This window comes from Heterodontus francisci, chromosome 10, assembly GCF_036365525.1.
Source record: "Heterodontus francisci isolate sHetFra1 chromosome 10, sHetFra1.hap1, whole genome shotgun sequence".
NCBI lineage: Eukaryota > Metazoa > Chordata > Chondrichthyes > Heterodontiformes > Heterodontidae > Heterodontus > Heterodontus francisci.
The window spans coordinates 16,679,033-16,694,209 of record NC_090380.1 but is presented as its reverse complement, the minus strand read 5'-3'; the positions used below and the strand labels follow the sequence as shown (position 1 = coordinate 16,694,209).

Here is a 15,177-nt window from a genome sequence, read left to right as displayed (position 1 = left end):
AGCTTCAATGGATTTTAAATATTATCTGCCCCATTCTCCTAGATTACCCTCATTTTATATGCTTTCATCGTATTACACTATGTCCAAACTAGAGACGACTGCAACGCTGTCTGATAAACCAGCTATGAAGGAACTGAGACTGACTTGGATGGATGCCCCTCCCTGCAGGGGGAAGTGCCTTTCCCTATGCAGGGCTAATAACAGCCACAAAACAAAAATCAAACTCGGGGGAAAAAAATTAAAATGGTCAATCACTTCAGCTTCATGGCACTGTTTTTATTCAGTCCTTAATTAAAATCATTGCATTGAAAGCTTCAGATTGCTGGAGCCATTTTCTCCCACCATTTCTGTTCAAATGCTTTATTTGCCATAGAGGGAGTGCAACAGAGGCTCTTTTCACCAGACTAATCACTGGGATGGCAGGATTGTCTTATGAGGAGAGATTGAGGAAACTGGGCCTGTATTCATTCTTTGAAACTCTTGAATGAGAGGTGATTTCATTGAAACTTAAAACTCTTGCAGGGCATGACAGGGTGGATGCATATAGGATGTTGCCCCTGGTTGTGTCTAATACCAGGGACAGAGTCACAGAATAATGGGTAGGCCATTTAAGATCGCGATGAGGAGGAATTGCTTTACTCCGTGCGTGAGTCTTTGGAATTCTCTATCAGAGGGCTGTGGAAACAAATTATTGAGCATCAAGACAGAAAATAAATAGATATCTAGATACTAATGACAAAGAGAAAATGGGGATAGCACAGGAAAGTGACATTGAGGTAGATTAACTGAATGGCAGAGCAGGCTTGATGAGCTAAATGGCCTACTCAGAAGTTAAGTTCCAAATTGACAATGGCTCAATAGCTGATTGTGAAGAACATTTGGCCATTATGCAGTTACCCCAAAATATAGATCCCCCAAAAAAACTTTGAAACCTTTAATTTGTTGTAAAAACATGGTTTTCATGGTGTTGAGGTAGCAGTACAGCACTTGCCTCATGACAGACCAAAGCATTGAGACAACCAACTGCACAGGTTTGATTTAAAAAAAAACTGCCTCTTTTTCCACAAAGTGATTGTGCTAAAAAGCATTTAAAAAGGCAGTCAAAAGACTAATAGAATATTTGCCTTGATCCCAAGGTTGGGAAGTTATGCTTCAGTTGTACGGAGCCTCGGTCAGATTCCATCTGGAGAACGGCATTTAGCTCTGGGCATATTTTAGGATATGTTGGCTGGAAAAGGGATGCAGCAGAGAGATACCAGGGCTTAGCAAGTTAAATTCTGGACGACAACTTGCATCAACTTGGCTTGTGTTCCTGTGAATTTTGAAGGTTGAGGGGTGATCTAATCCAGCGCTCTTCAAACTGGGGTCTACAGAGACCTTTCGGGGTTCCCTGATGCAGGGCTGACCCACAGGTGGGCAGCATGGGCAACCTCCCATGGCACCGTGGTCATGAGTAAACTGTGGCCAGAGGCCCTGGGCTCCTACTGCTCTGTGCTTGCCCTAGGCTCTTGCCAAAAAGAGTGCAGTGAGGAACAGGCATACCCATCTCACCATTATCTGTGTAAATACCCATTTTCTTAACAGCATTAAAACACTTTATATGCAACACTTTCACATAATACATATTATATAGTTGCTGGGGGTGGGGTGGCCTCTTAATCCATTTGAAAAGGGGTCCTTCAACCAAAAAAAAAAGTGCACATTTGGGAATCACTGATCTAATCAAGGTATTTTAATAACAGGATTCAAATAGGATAGATATGGAGAAAGTTTTTCCTCTGGTATAGGAAAAAAGAACAAGAGAACGCAAATTAGAGTTAAGCCATTTAGAATTGAAATCAGGAAACTCTTTCCAGATTTCCATTACCCTTTGTGTGGGGGAGAATGTGCTCCCTCAAGAGGCTGTGGATATGGAGTAAATTGATATTTTTAAGATGGGATTGACAGATTTTATTAAATAAGTACAAAGGGATACCAATCAAAAAGTATAGTAAATAGACTCATGACAAAGATTACAGCATGTGGAGTGAGGGGGATAAGTAGCAGAATGAATAGAAAACTGGCTACAAAAAGGTAAAAAGGTAGTTACTCAGACTGATGGAAGATGGAAAGTGACATTCCTCAGGCATCAGTGCAAGAACCACTGCTTTAGATTTAGATTTAAGATACAGCACTGAAACAGGCCCTTCGGCCCACCGAGTCTGTGCCGAACATCAACCACCCATTTATACTAATCCTGCACTAATCCCATATTCCGACCAAACATCCCCACCTGTCCCTATATATTTCCCTACCACCTACCTATACTAGGGGCAATCTATAATGGCCAATTTACCTATCAACCTGCAAGTCTTTTGGCTTGTGGGAGGAAACCGGAGCACCCGGAGAAAACCCACGCAGACACAGGGAGAACTTGCAAACTCCACACAGGCAGTACCCGGAATCGAACTCGGGTCCCTGGAGCTGTGAGGCTGCGGTGCTAACCACTGCGCTGCCCTTGATGCTGTTCATCATTTCACAAGACTTAAAAATCCAAAGTACAGTATCAAAATTTGTGGACGTCACCAAATTGGTAGTGGAGCGAGTGGCAGAGTTAATATGGAGGAGGACTGTGACAAAATACAAAACAAGGTTAATAAACATGCAAATGGCAAATGAACTTCAATATAGATAGGTGCAATTGGTAGAAAAAGATCTGTATTTATAAAGTGCCTTTCACAAACCAGACATCTCAAAGCGCTTTATGAAGTGCAAATGTAGTACTTCTGAAGGGTTGTCACTGTTGTAATGCAGGAATGTGGTACAGTCAGCTCCCACAAAGCAACAATGTGATAATGACCAGATAATCTTTTGGGATGCCGATTGAGGGATCAATATCACATTGCTTGGACACAAAGGATAACTCCCCTGCTGTTCTTCAATATATAGAGTTAGGATTAGCACCTCCGAAACTGCAGCACTCCCTCAGTACTACACTGGATTGTCAGCCTGGATTTTTGTGCTCAAGTCTGGAGTGGGACTTGAACCCACAGCCTTCTGACTCAGAGGTGAGAGTGCAACCAACTGAGCTATGGCAGGCAAGAACAAGGCCACACACCACCCCTACGTTTGACTTGCAGGCTACAGTTGATGTCAGCTATGCTACTAAATGTATGGTGCCGAGTCTGCACATTTTTGAAAAGTCGCACAGGAGTACAAAATCAAATCAGCAGCACAGTTTAGTGTCACATTTTTGTGACCAAATGAATATGCAGAGGATTCCTAAAGTCAAAAGGAGGCCACACTTGCATCATTCGATGCTGCTACTTACTGTCTTCAATTGGAGTTCCACAACCAGCACACTTAGAATTCTGAGCAGCTACAATAGTTTCTCTCCTGCAATTGCAAACATTAAAAAAAAAGCATTTAATACGATTGACAAAAAGCACTTCTGATTCTTGCTTTGATCTAAAAATAAATTTGCTAAATAACTTTACTTGTGAACAGATGTACCTTATACAAGCTAGGGAAAGGAAGCCAATTTCAGGTGGACACAGTTTCCAGGTTAATTCAAATACAGCATACCTAGCACAAAAGGAAGATGGTTTGTGGTTGTTGGAGGCCAAATCAGCTCAGCCCCAGGAGTTCCTTAGGGTAGTGTCCTGGATCCAACCATCTTCAGCTGCTTCAAATGACTTGCCCTCCATCATTAGGTTGGAAGTGAGGGTGTTCACTAATGATTGTTATGGATTGGTACTGAATATCATACATTCGCAACTCCTCAGGTACTGAAGCAGTCCATGTCCATATGCAGCAAGACCTGGACAACATCCAGGCTTGGGCTAATAAATGGCCAGTAACATTCACACCACACAAGTGCCAGACTATGACCATATCCAACAAGAGAAATCTAACCATCTCTCCTCAACATTCAACAGTATCACTGAATCCCACCACTAACATTTTGGGGGGGTCGGTTACCATTCATAAGTAACAGCACTGGAGCAGCCATATAAATACTGTGGCTACAGGAGCAGGTCAGATACTGGGAATTCTGCAGCAAGTAACTCACCTTCCGACTCCTCAAAGCCTGTCCACAATTTGCAAGACACAAGTCAGGAGTGTGATAGAATACTCTCCACTTGCCTGGATGGGTGAAGCTCCAGCAATTCAAGAAGCTTGACACCATCCATGACAAAGCAGCCTGCTTGATCAACACCCCATCCACTATCGTAAACATTCACTCCCTCCATCATCTCATAGCAGCAGCAGCGTGTACCATATACAAGATGCAGTGCAGCAACTCACCATGCCTCCTTTGACAGCACCTTCCAAACCCTTAACTTCTTGCACCTAGAAGGACAAGGGCAGCAGACATATGGAAACACCACCTGCAAGCTCCTCTCCAAGCCACACACCATCCTGACTTGGGACTATAATAGCCGTTCCTTCACTGTGTCAAAATCCTGGAACTCCCTTCCTTAACAGCACTGTGGGTGTACCCGTACCAGATGGACTGCAGCGATTCAGGAAGGCAGCTCACCAACACCTTCTGAAGGGCAATTAGGGATGGCAAATGCTGGCCTTGCCAGTGACACTCAACCCATGAAATGAATAAAAAGTTCAGAGTTTTATTATTGTAGATAGGAGGCCACCAGTCCTTAAACAGCTGATTGGACAACTACTCTTCACTAATCCTCTCCTAGAGGAGCTGAATTTTTAGTAAGATTGATTTCTCATTCAAAGGCTTAGGCATCAAGATCTTAACGTTATCAAACTTTGAAACAATAGGGGGCAGGATCTGATTCATACCTTTTCAAGAGCATAGTGAAGCTGTCACAGTACATTTTCTGGAAAATTGCCCAGGAATGTCCTATTCACAAAAAGCAGGGCAGATCTGACCAATTTGTGCCCCAGTCTACTCTTGATCAAAGTGATGGAAGGTGTTGTCAGTGCTATCAAGCAGCACTTACTCATCTATAACCTGCTCACTGATGTTCCGCCAGGGCCACTCAGCTCCAGATCACATTTCAGCCTTAGCCCAAACAGATTTAAAAAAAAAAGCTGAATTCCAGAAGTGAGGTATGAGTGACAAAACAGCATTTGACCGAGTGACGTATCAAGGAGCCCTAGCAAAATTGAAGTCAGTGGGAAATCGGGAAAAAACGCTACACTAGTTGAAGGCCAATCTTCAGCCCAGGACATTGGTACAGGAATTCTTCAGGGTAGTGTTGTAGCCTCAACCATCTTCAGCTGCTCAATGGCCTTCCCTCCAGTGCAAGGTCAGAAGTGAGAATGTTTGCTGATAATACAGTATTCAGTACCATTTGCAACTCCTCAGGTACAGAGTAGTCTATACTCACATGCAGCAAGACCTGGACAACATTTCAAGTTTGGGCTAAGATTTCAAACAGATCTAGCAACTCAAACTGGGCACCCATGAGGTGCTGTGGGCCATCAGCAGAACTGTATTCAACCACAATCTGTAACCTCATGGCCTGGCATATCCCCCACTCTACCATTACCATCAAGCTGGGGGACCAACCCTGATTATGTGAATGTCAAACAGCAGACACAGCATGCAATAGACAGGGCTAAGCGATCTCACAACCAACGGAGTGTGTAACGGAGCCACTCATCTCATGATTCCTCAAAGCCTGTTCATTTGCAAGACACAAGTCAGGTGTGTAATGGATAACTCTCCACTTGCCTACATGGGTACAGCTCCAACACAAGAAGCTCTACACCACTTGATTGGAACCCCATCCACCACCAATGCACATTGGCTGCAGTGTGTACCATGTACAAGATGCACTGCAGCAACTCACCAAGGCTCCTTAGACAGCACCTTCCAAACCCTCAACCTCTACCACCTAGAGTGGTAGATCGTAGCTGTGCAGTCCTGCCACATCCAGTCATGAATGGTGATGAACAATTAAATAAACAGGAAGAGATGGCTCCACCAATATCCCCATGCTCAATGACAGGGGAGCCCAGCACATCAATGTGAAAAGACAAGGCTGAAGCATTTGCATTCATCTTCAGCTAGAAGTGCCAAGTGGATGATCCATCTTGGCCTCCTCCGGAGGTCCCCAACACAGATGTCAGTTTTCAGCTAATCCAAGTCACTCCACGTGACATCAAGAAATGGCTGAAGGCATTGGATACTGCCAAGGCTATGGGCCCTGACAACATCCCAGCAATTGTACTGAAGACTTGTGCTCCAGAACTAGCTGCACCCCTAGCCAAGCTGTTCTACTACTGCTACAACACTGGCATCTACCTGGCAATGTGGAAAATTGCTCAAGCATGTCCTGTACACAAAAAAGCAGACCCAATTATCCAACCCAATTATTGCCCTATCAGTCTATTCTCGATCAGCAAAGCAATGGAAGGGGTAGTTGACAGTGTTATCAAGCAATACTTGCTTGCAATAACCTGCTCTCTGATGCTCAGTTTGGGTTCTGCCAGGGCCACTCAGCTTCTGACCTCATTACAGCCTTGGTCAAAACATAAACACAAGAGCTGAACTCCAGAGGCGAGGAGAGTGTGACTGCCCTTGACATCAAGGCATTTGACTGAATATAGCATCAAGGAGCTCTAGCACAACTGGAGTCGATGGGAAGAGGAAAACTCTCCACTGATTAGAGTCATACCTAGCACAAAGATGGTTGACATTGTTGGAGGTCTCAGTCCCAGGACATCACTGCAAGAGTTCCTCAGGGTAGTGTCCAAGATCCACACATCTTCAACTGCTTCATTAAAAAGGACCTTCCCTCCATAATAAAGGTCAGAAGTGGGGTTGTTCACTGATGACTGTATAATGTTCAACATCATTCGCGACTCCTCAGATAATGAAGTAGCCCATGTCCAGAAGCAGCAAGACCTAAACATCCAGACTTGGGCTGGTAAGTGGCAAGTAACGTTCGTGCCATATAAGTGCAAGGCAATGACCATCTTCAGCAAGAGAATTTAACCATCTCTCCTTGAGATTCAAAGGCATTCTTCTTTGGCCTCCTTATCTCAAGAGACAATGGGTAAGCGCCTGGAGGTGGTCAGTAGTGTGTGGAGCAGCGCCTGGAGTGGCTATAAAGGCCAATTCTAGAGTGACAGGCTCTTCCACAGGTGCTGCAGAGAAATTTGATTGTCAGGGCTGTTACACAGTTATACCATCACTGAATCCCCCACTAACATCCAGGGGGTTACCATTGAACAGAAACTGAACTAGAATAGCCATATTAATACTGTATAAATAGGTAGCAAGAGATGTCAGAGGCTGGGAACTCTGTGGTAACTCACCACCTGACTCCTCAAAGCCTGTTCACCATCTGCAAGGCACAAGTCAGGAATGTGATGGAATACTCTCCACTTGCCTGGATGGGTGCATTTCCAACACAAGAAGCTGGAGAGCACTTGACTGGAACCCCATCTACCACCTTCAACATTCACTCTGTCCACCACCAATGCACAGTGGTAGCAGTGTGTATCATGTACAAGAGGCACTGTAGCAACTCACCAAGACTCCTTTGACAGCACCTTCCAAACCCTCTACCTCTACCACCTAGAAGGACAAGGGCAATAGATGCATGGGACCACCACTACATGCAAGTTCCCCTCCAAGCCACACACCATCCTGACTTGGAACTACATTCCTTCACTGCTGCTGCGTCAAAATCCTCAAACTCCTTTCCTAACAGTACTGTTGGTGTACCTACACACCAAGGACTGCAGCAGTTCAAGGCAGCAGCTCACCACCATCCTTTCAAGGGCAATTAGTGATGGGCAATAAATGTTGATCTGGCCAGCAATGCCCACATCCCATGAAGGAGTTAAAAAAAAAAGTGGCAAACATTCATGCCACACAAGTACAAGATAATGACCATTCCCAACAAGAGAAGCTAACCATCTCACCTTCAACAGCATCACCGTCACTGAATTCTGCACCAACATCCTGGAGGTTACCAGTGACCAGAAATTTAACTGGACCAGTCATATAAATACTGTTGCTACAAGAGCAGGTCAGAGGTTGGGAATTCTGCAGCGAGTATCTCACCTCCTGACTTCCCAAAGCCTGTCCACCGTCTACAAAAGGTAGAAGTCGGAGGAGCATGATGGAATACTCTCCACTTGCCTGGATGCGTGCAGCTCCAACACTACTCAGGAAGCTAGACACCATCCAGGACAAAGCAGCCTGCTTGACCAGTGCCTCAACGACCATCAGTGCACAGTGTGCACCATCTACAATATGCACTGTAGCAACTTGCCAAGGTTCCTTTGACAGCACCTTCCATACCTACAACCTCTACCATCTGGAAGGACAGGAGGAATAGACACATGGGAACACCACCTGCAAGTTCCCTTCCAAGTCACATACCATCCTGACTTCGAACTACATTACCGTTGCTTCACTGTCACTGGGCTGACTATCTGGAAGTCCCCCTCTAACAGTACTGTGGGTGTACCTACACCACATGGACTGCAGCAGTTCAAGGAGGCAGCTCATCAACTTCAAGGGCAATTGGGAATGGGAAATAAATTCTGGCCTTGCTAACACCCACATCCCATGAATGAATATTAAAGTTTATGCACTACAGCACTGGTTCAAATTCGGATTCTGGGATCCCAAATTTATCAAGGCTCAGCATTCTACAATTAAATCTGGTTTTCCCCCAACTAGTCATAGATTTCTGAATTGCATCGGAGTCTAAAATTGCCAATTTAGAGAAACTGAGTGGAACACCATTAGCACTAGGAGCTGACTCTCCCAATCCAAAATGAATGGTCCTTTTTCACTGGTAAAAAAAGATATTTTGCAGTACACCAGTTGGTGGTTTGGACAATCAGAATGCAGTGCAGATATGTATCCCTATCATCCTGCAACCCAAGTCCCCAAGCAGTGCACACTTTCCATTGTGAGTGACTGCAAACCTGTAACAGAATGGAGTAAGGCAGGAATGAATGGGTTACAGGAGCTTTTCCTTGTTTTGTTAACCAAAAATGTAAACAGTACACATGAGATTGAAGGTACATGAAATATTAAAGAAACATTGTACAGGACCTGCACTACTCCTTGAAGTGCACGGTTATACAGAGATGCACAAACTGAATTGTTAGATTGAAATCTTGAAAGGTCTGCAGTGCTCCCCACAAAACACTGCTCACCCTGCCTAAAAGCACAGTAAATAACCTTACATCATGCTTGACAGCAAGCGGAGCTTCAAGTCTCTCTAGGAACAGAGTCCACTTATTTCAACCTCAATATAACTATCCTTGCTCCTATCACCATCATCTAGGAATTTTTCTCCTCATATCAAAAGCTATCTTGAAACCTCTATTAGGTCACCTCTTAATCTTCTCTGTTCCAAGGAGAACAGCCCTAACTTTTCCAACTTCTCCTCGTTACAGAAACTGAAGTCCTTCATTCCTGTTAACATCCTGGTAAACCTCCTCAGAACCCCGAGGCCTTTACATCTTTCCTGAAGTGTGGTGTCCACAATTACCCACGAGACTCAACCAGTGACTTGAAAAGTTCTAGCATGCTCTCAGATCTTATATTCTACTCTATTTATAAACCCAAGTAACCCATATGCTTTAACCATCTCAATTTGCCCTGCACCTTCAAAAGGATGTGTGTATATAGATACACAGGTGCCTCTGCTCATCTACACTTTTCAATGTCATGCCATTGATAGGTAAATGTCTTTCATATTAAATTGTAAATTTGAGTTAATTAAATACAGCAATTTGCAGGCAGGAAAGCTGCCAGATGTTGATAAAAAATTTACCAGTTCACTAATGTAATTGAGGGGAGAGAATCTGTGGCCTAGCCCATACACAATTCCAGACCCACAATATGCAATTGACTCAATACCCTCTGAAATAGCAAGCACCAATTTCTGAGGGGAGTCAAGAGTGGAAAACAAATGTAGGCTTTCCAACATCATCCACATTCAGTCATAATATAAAAGACTATAATCCAACATCCACATAATGCTTGGATGAGACAGAACCATACTAAATGAGTGTCACTCTTATTTCAGAGTTCCAGTTTTCTTTTAAAAATATATTTCAATCCCAGACTACAAGTCTCATTAGTAACCCAAGCAAACTAATGCTGAATACTAGTAAAAGATAAATCTGCCAATTAATAAGTAATACTTCAGCAAGATGTTTAGCCCACTTAGCCATTCTTCAGTTAAGAACAATTACTAGTCTTCAGAATGAACAAGGAGCTTTAAATAAATTTACCCATTACTGAAAATGAATTTTACTAGATTAAAAAACAATTTGACATTAAGCGTAATGTTTTAAACCTCTTTCCACAAAGTTATTTAAACCAATTAACAAAATTACCTCTCAACTGATGTTTTACTCCACCATGTGCAAGCAATGCTTGCATTACTTGTGCTGGAAGCTATATCTGACTTTACGTACCTCTGTGGTACATGGATGAAGAACAGAATTTGAAAGCGAGGTGGGGCCCAGTCTGCAGTTCCCCTCAATCGGGAGTTTAGCTTGAAGTCTGCCGTTAAATCCACTGATTCTTCAGCACCAGGCAAAGTGCCCTTCAGAGGAAGAAACTGGGGCAGGAGGAGTGGAAGAAAAAACATTAACTACATCAATCTTAAAAAAAGGTGGAATCTGTCCTATGCAGTAGGCTAGTCCATCAGGATGGTCTATACCTTCAACATTAATTAATCTTTCAGTTTACAGATACTATCAGATATGTTGCAGACTGCCAGCATTTTCTGTTTGCAACAGCGATGGGATCTTGGTCAGGTGCCTGCTGAGATTAACCGGGCTTAGTATTTGGGATCACTGTTGGCTTCAGCTTATTCATGCTGCTAGCTCTTATATCCACATTTTTAACAAAAATTCATTTCATCCAACATCAGTGCCGCTTGTATGGTCATCTTATAAACTACAAAAGTGCCAGCAACAATGGACCGAGCAATGTCAAACTGTGCAGTGAGTTTTGCCATTAGTGTGAATCAAAAATCAGGCCCAGCATGGAAGTTACTCCAAAATCTGCACCACAGGCTGCTGGCTAGATTTGGCAAACTCCACATAGCAACAAGTAAGGACAGGCTGGAGAGTTTGCTTTGGTGCAATTCTGACCAGAAATCAATAGAATTAATGCCAGCCTACACCATACAATATATTCTACTTCATTTTTAAGAGTATAGGTCTACAAAAGCAGAAATTTTAACAAGGGAAAAAAAGTTAGACAACTTGGAAGTTTAAAAAAATGCAAAGTATGGACTACAGTGCAACTGGTTTAAGAATGGGTCTACTGGGCCATTGAAAACAGACCCCTGGAAGAAGCAGTCAATGAAGTACGTTTGAAGTAGTGCTCCTGTACACAACACTCCCCATATTGTTCAGGTCATGAAGGGCTTCATTTGTGCAGTAACTTTAATTAAAAAACCCACAACAGCACAAGGGGAGGAGGAGGAGCTGGAAAATTTCAGAATTCGGGAAGTACACAGCAGGTCAAGACACAATCAGAATAAGGGTCCACACTTGTTCTCACTATGGATGCTACCAACATTTTCCATTTCAATTTCCATCATCTGCTTTTGTAACTTTTTGTTCATCTTAAAACAAGTCAGCTGTGGCTCAGTTATTAGCAATCCTGCCTTGATGTCAGAAGGTTGTGGGTTCAAGTTGCACTCTAGAGAAACTGGAGCACATTATCTAGGCTAACACACCAATGCAGTGCTGAGGAAGTGCCACACTGTCAGAGGTGCCATCTTTTTGGATGAGACACTAAAATGGCAGCCTTGTCTGCCCACAGGTGAATGTAAAAGATCCTACGGCATGAATTTGAAGAGGAGCTAGGGAGTTCCCCTGGCCACTATTTATGCCTCAACCAACATTTTAAAAAATTGCTGTTTGTGGGACCATGCTGTACACAAATTGGCTATGTTTCCTACAGTACAACACTGACTGCAATTCAGAAGCACTTCATTGATTGCAAGTGCTTTGTGTTGTCCTATCATGAACGATGCTTTCTAAAACAAGTCTCTTTCAAATGACCCTTGACTCAAACTCTATGTCTGACAAATCATTTACACACTGCAACGAGGAGAGGGTAGAAAGAACTGACTAGAGTCCCACTGTCGCTAACTGATTACCCAGTTAAGCAATGGAAGACATGTAGGATTGAGATTCTCCCCCCCGCCCCCCTCCCAAAGGTCACATTCTTACGTGCCTTCCATTACTATGCAGTTGAGTGCATGTCCACCAGTTAATTTGCAAAACAGGTGGCAGTGCAGCTGGTGACCAACAATTTACATGCGTACGATGCCATTATTGCAGAAACAAAACAAAAATATCAAGGCCTTACACTTAAAATATTCACCAAGCAGAAGAATTAGGAATGATCAAAAACCACAAAGAGGGGAGTTTTGAGGAGAGTTCTAACAGCAGGGAGAGAAGTGGTGATGCTTTAAAGGTTTTAGGCAAGGTGTTCCAGACAGTAGGGCTGAAATAGGCAATGACTCTACCAAAGGTGGAGAGAAGGCTAGAGGGGAAAGGGTCAGGAGGTCAGAGTCACAGACCAAAGAATTCAGCTGAGACATATGGCTACAGCAGATTGCACAGGTAGAATTGGGCAAGGTTGTTTGGAGTCAGAGAGGAAGATTTGTGAATAAGGATCACACTAGAAATGGGGACAAATGATCTTACTTCAGTCAGAAGGATGAGGATTCTGGTTCCACTTCAGACGAGAGCTCAGTCCAGGCTGACACTCCAGTGCAGACCTGAGGGAGCTTTGCACTGTCAGAAGTGCCTTTAATGTTGAGACATTAAACCAAAGTCCCATCTGCCCTCTAAGTCAATGCAAATGACCCACGACACTGTCCTGGGCAATATTAATCACTCAAACAAATTATCTGTTCATCACATTGCTATTTGTGGAGCCTTACTGTACACAAATTGGCTACTGCATTTACAACATTTAAAAATAGTGACTACACTTAAGATACTTCATGGCTGTGAAGTGCACTGGGATGGGTCATGAAAGGGACTTTTTCCTTCTGGGTTTGTTTTCAAAAGTAAAAAAAATTATTCACATTAGCCAATGCTCAATTGGAATATCCCATTCAGTATTCCAAGGAAGAACATTCCAACCTATGAGCTACATACTTTATCCAGCACCTTCTCCACTGTGTCAAGGTGATGTACTTCAGTCTCCAGGGGCAACCATGTCATCCTGAATGATTTAAATAGTCGGCGAGCTAAATATTCAGCAGATAAACAGTGCCTGAAACCAAACAAAAAAAACATTGGTATTTTAAACATTTGGCTATAGCACTGCAAACAGGATGGTTAGGATGCAACAGTTTTTGCAATTGGAAGCCTGTGACCAGTGATGTACTGCAGGGATCGGTGCTGGGACCCTTGCCTTGCTGTTTGTAGTGTACATTAATGATTTACATGTGAATATAGGAGGTATGATCAGTAAGTTCACAGATGACATGAAAATTGGTGGGGTTGTAAATAGTGAGGAGGAAAGCCTTAGATTACACGACGATATAGATGGGCTGGTAAGATGGGCAGAGCAGTGGCAAATGGAATTTAATCCTGAGAAGTGTGAGGTGATACATTTTGGGAAGACTAACAAGGCGAGGGAATATACAATGGATGGTAGGACCCTAGGAAGTACAGAGGGTCAGAGGGACCTTGATGTACTTGTCCATAGATCACTGAAGGCAGCAGCACAGGTAGATAAGGCGGTTAGGAAGGCATATGGGGTACTTGTATTCTATGCCTTGGCTAATAAAGGCAAGAGCAGGGAGGTTATGATGGAGTTGTATAAAACACTAGTTAGGCCACAGCTGGAGTACTGTGTACAGTTCTGGTCACCACACTATAGGAAGGATGAGAGTGCACTGGACAGGGTGCAGAGGAGATTCACCAGGATGTTGCCTGGGCTGGAGCATTTCAGCTATGAAGAGACTGGATAGGCTAGGGTCATTTTCCTTAGAGCAGAGAAAGCAGAGGGGGGACCTGATTGAGGTATGCAAAATTATGAGGCGCATAGATAGGGTAGATAGGAAGAAATGTTCCCTTAGCGAAGGAATCAATAACCAGGGGGCACAGATTTAAGGTAATGGGCAAGAGGTTTAGAGGGGATTTGAGGAAACACATTTTCACTCAGAGGGTGGTTGGAATCTGGAACACACTGCATGAAGGGTGGTAGAGGCAGGAACCCTCAACATTTAAGAAGTATTTAGATGAGCACTTGAAACACCATAGCATGCAAGGCTACAGGCCAAGTGCTGGAAAATAGGATTAGAATAGATTAGGTGCTTGATGGCCGGCATAGATACGATGGGCCGAAGGCCTGTTTCTGTGCTGTGTAACTATGACCATCAGACAAGGTTGTGCAGTAACAATTAAAAAGTACCAGGGCCTTGTGTGTAAATTAGCTGCTTTGTTTACCTAGTAATTACTACATGGGGCATTTCTGAAATGTGATGAGCTGCTCAATAAATTCTCACAGGAAAGGAGAATGAAAATATTGTTTGATCAAATAACAGGTAAAACTCAAGCCAAATCTAGCCTTCTGGAGAGGAAAAGTTTGAGATATGCAATAGAACAGATGTTCTAAAATGCTCAGATCAGGCCCCACTAAAACTTTTTGTACCTTGTTAGAATTATGTTCCCAAGGAGCCCTGGAAATATTCTTCTTTCCCTTTTCAGAATGTGTAAGTTTTAGACACAGTTGGTATATTTTCCATAAATTTGCATTTAAACTCAATTAACACTTCTTGTCCTCCAACTGACTTAAAAGAATTTCCACAAATGGAGAATGGCAGCAGTTTAAAAAGGTAGCAGAGTTGGTGGCATCCAGACTTGTACTATAGCAGGAGTCAACATTTCGATGTTAGAGTCTTTTCTCGAGGTTTACCTGTTTTCAGCGGGTCCGGAGGCTTGTGACAAAGCAAGAGTGCACCAGCTAGGAGAGAGGCTGTCTTGTTCCAGGTTCAGTTAAACTCTGCTGTGTATCTTCAAGCTGTCTTGTGTGTAATTCAGAAAGCCTGGACCAGCCAGTCAGTCATGTGACCTGGTTTAACCACTTCTGCATTTGTGGATTCTATCATCTCAGCAGTCCCTGGAATGTGACTTTCCTTACACCTTCAATGTCTGGTGATCAAAATCCATTTGGACCAGGGAGTAGTTCTTTGTCTC

The 15,177-nt window shown here is 43.3% G+C and overlaps 1 protein-coding gene across 4 annotated transcripts in view; it reads right to left on the bottom strand.

Annotated features, from left to right (window-relative positions):
* Positions 1-15,177, bottom strand: part of LOC137374310 (protein associated with UVRAG as autophagy enhancer-like) — a 78,235-nt gene that overhangs the window by 14,735 nt on the left and 48,323 nt on the right. For all 4 annotated transcript variants that reach the window (XM_068040159.1, XM_068040160.1, XM_068040162.1 and 1 more), the window contains 3 exons: positions 13,129-13,246; positions 10,414-10,559; positions 3,311-3,375 (listed from right to left, as the gene is read on the bottom strand). In XM_068040159.1, coding sequence (XP_067896260.1) covers positions 3,311-3,375; positions 10,414-10,559; positions 13,129-13,246 — 329 coding nt within the window. The remainder of the gene's footprint in view (positions 1-3,310; positions 3,376-10,413; positions 10,560-13,128; positions 13,247-15,177) is intronic.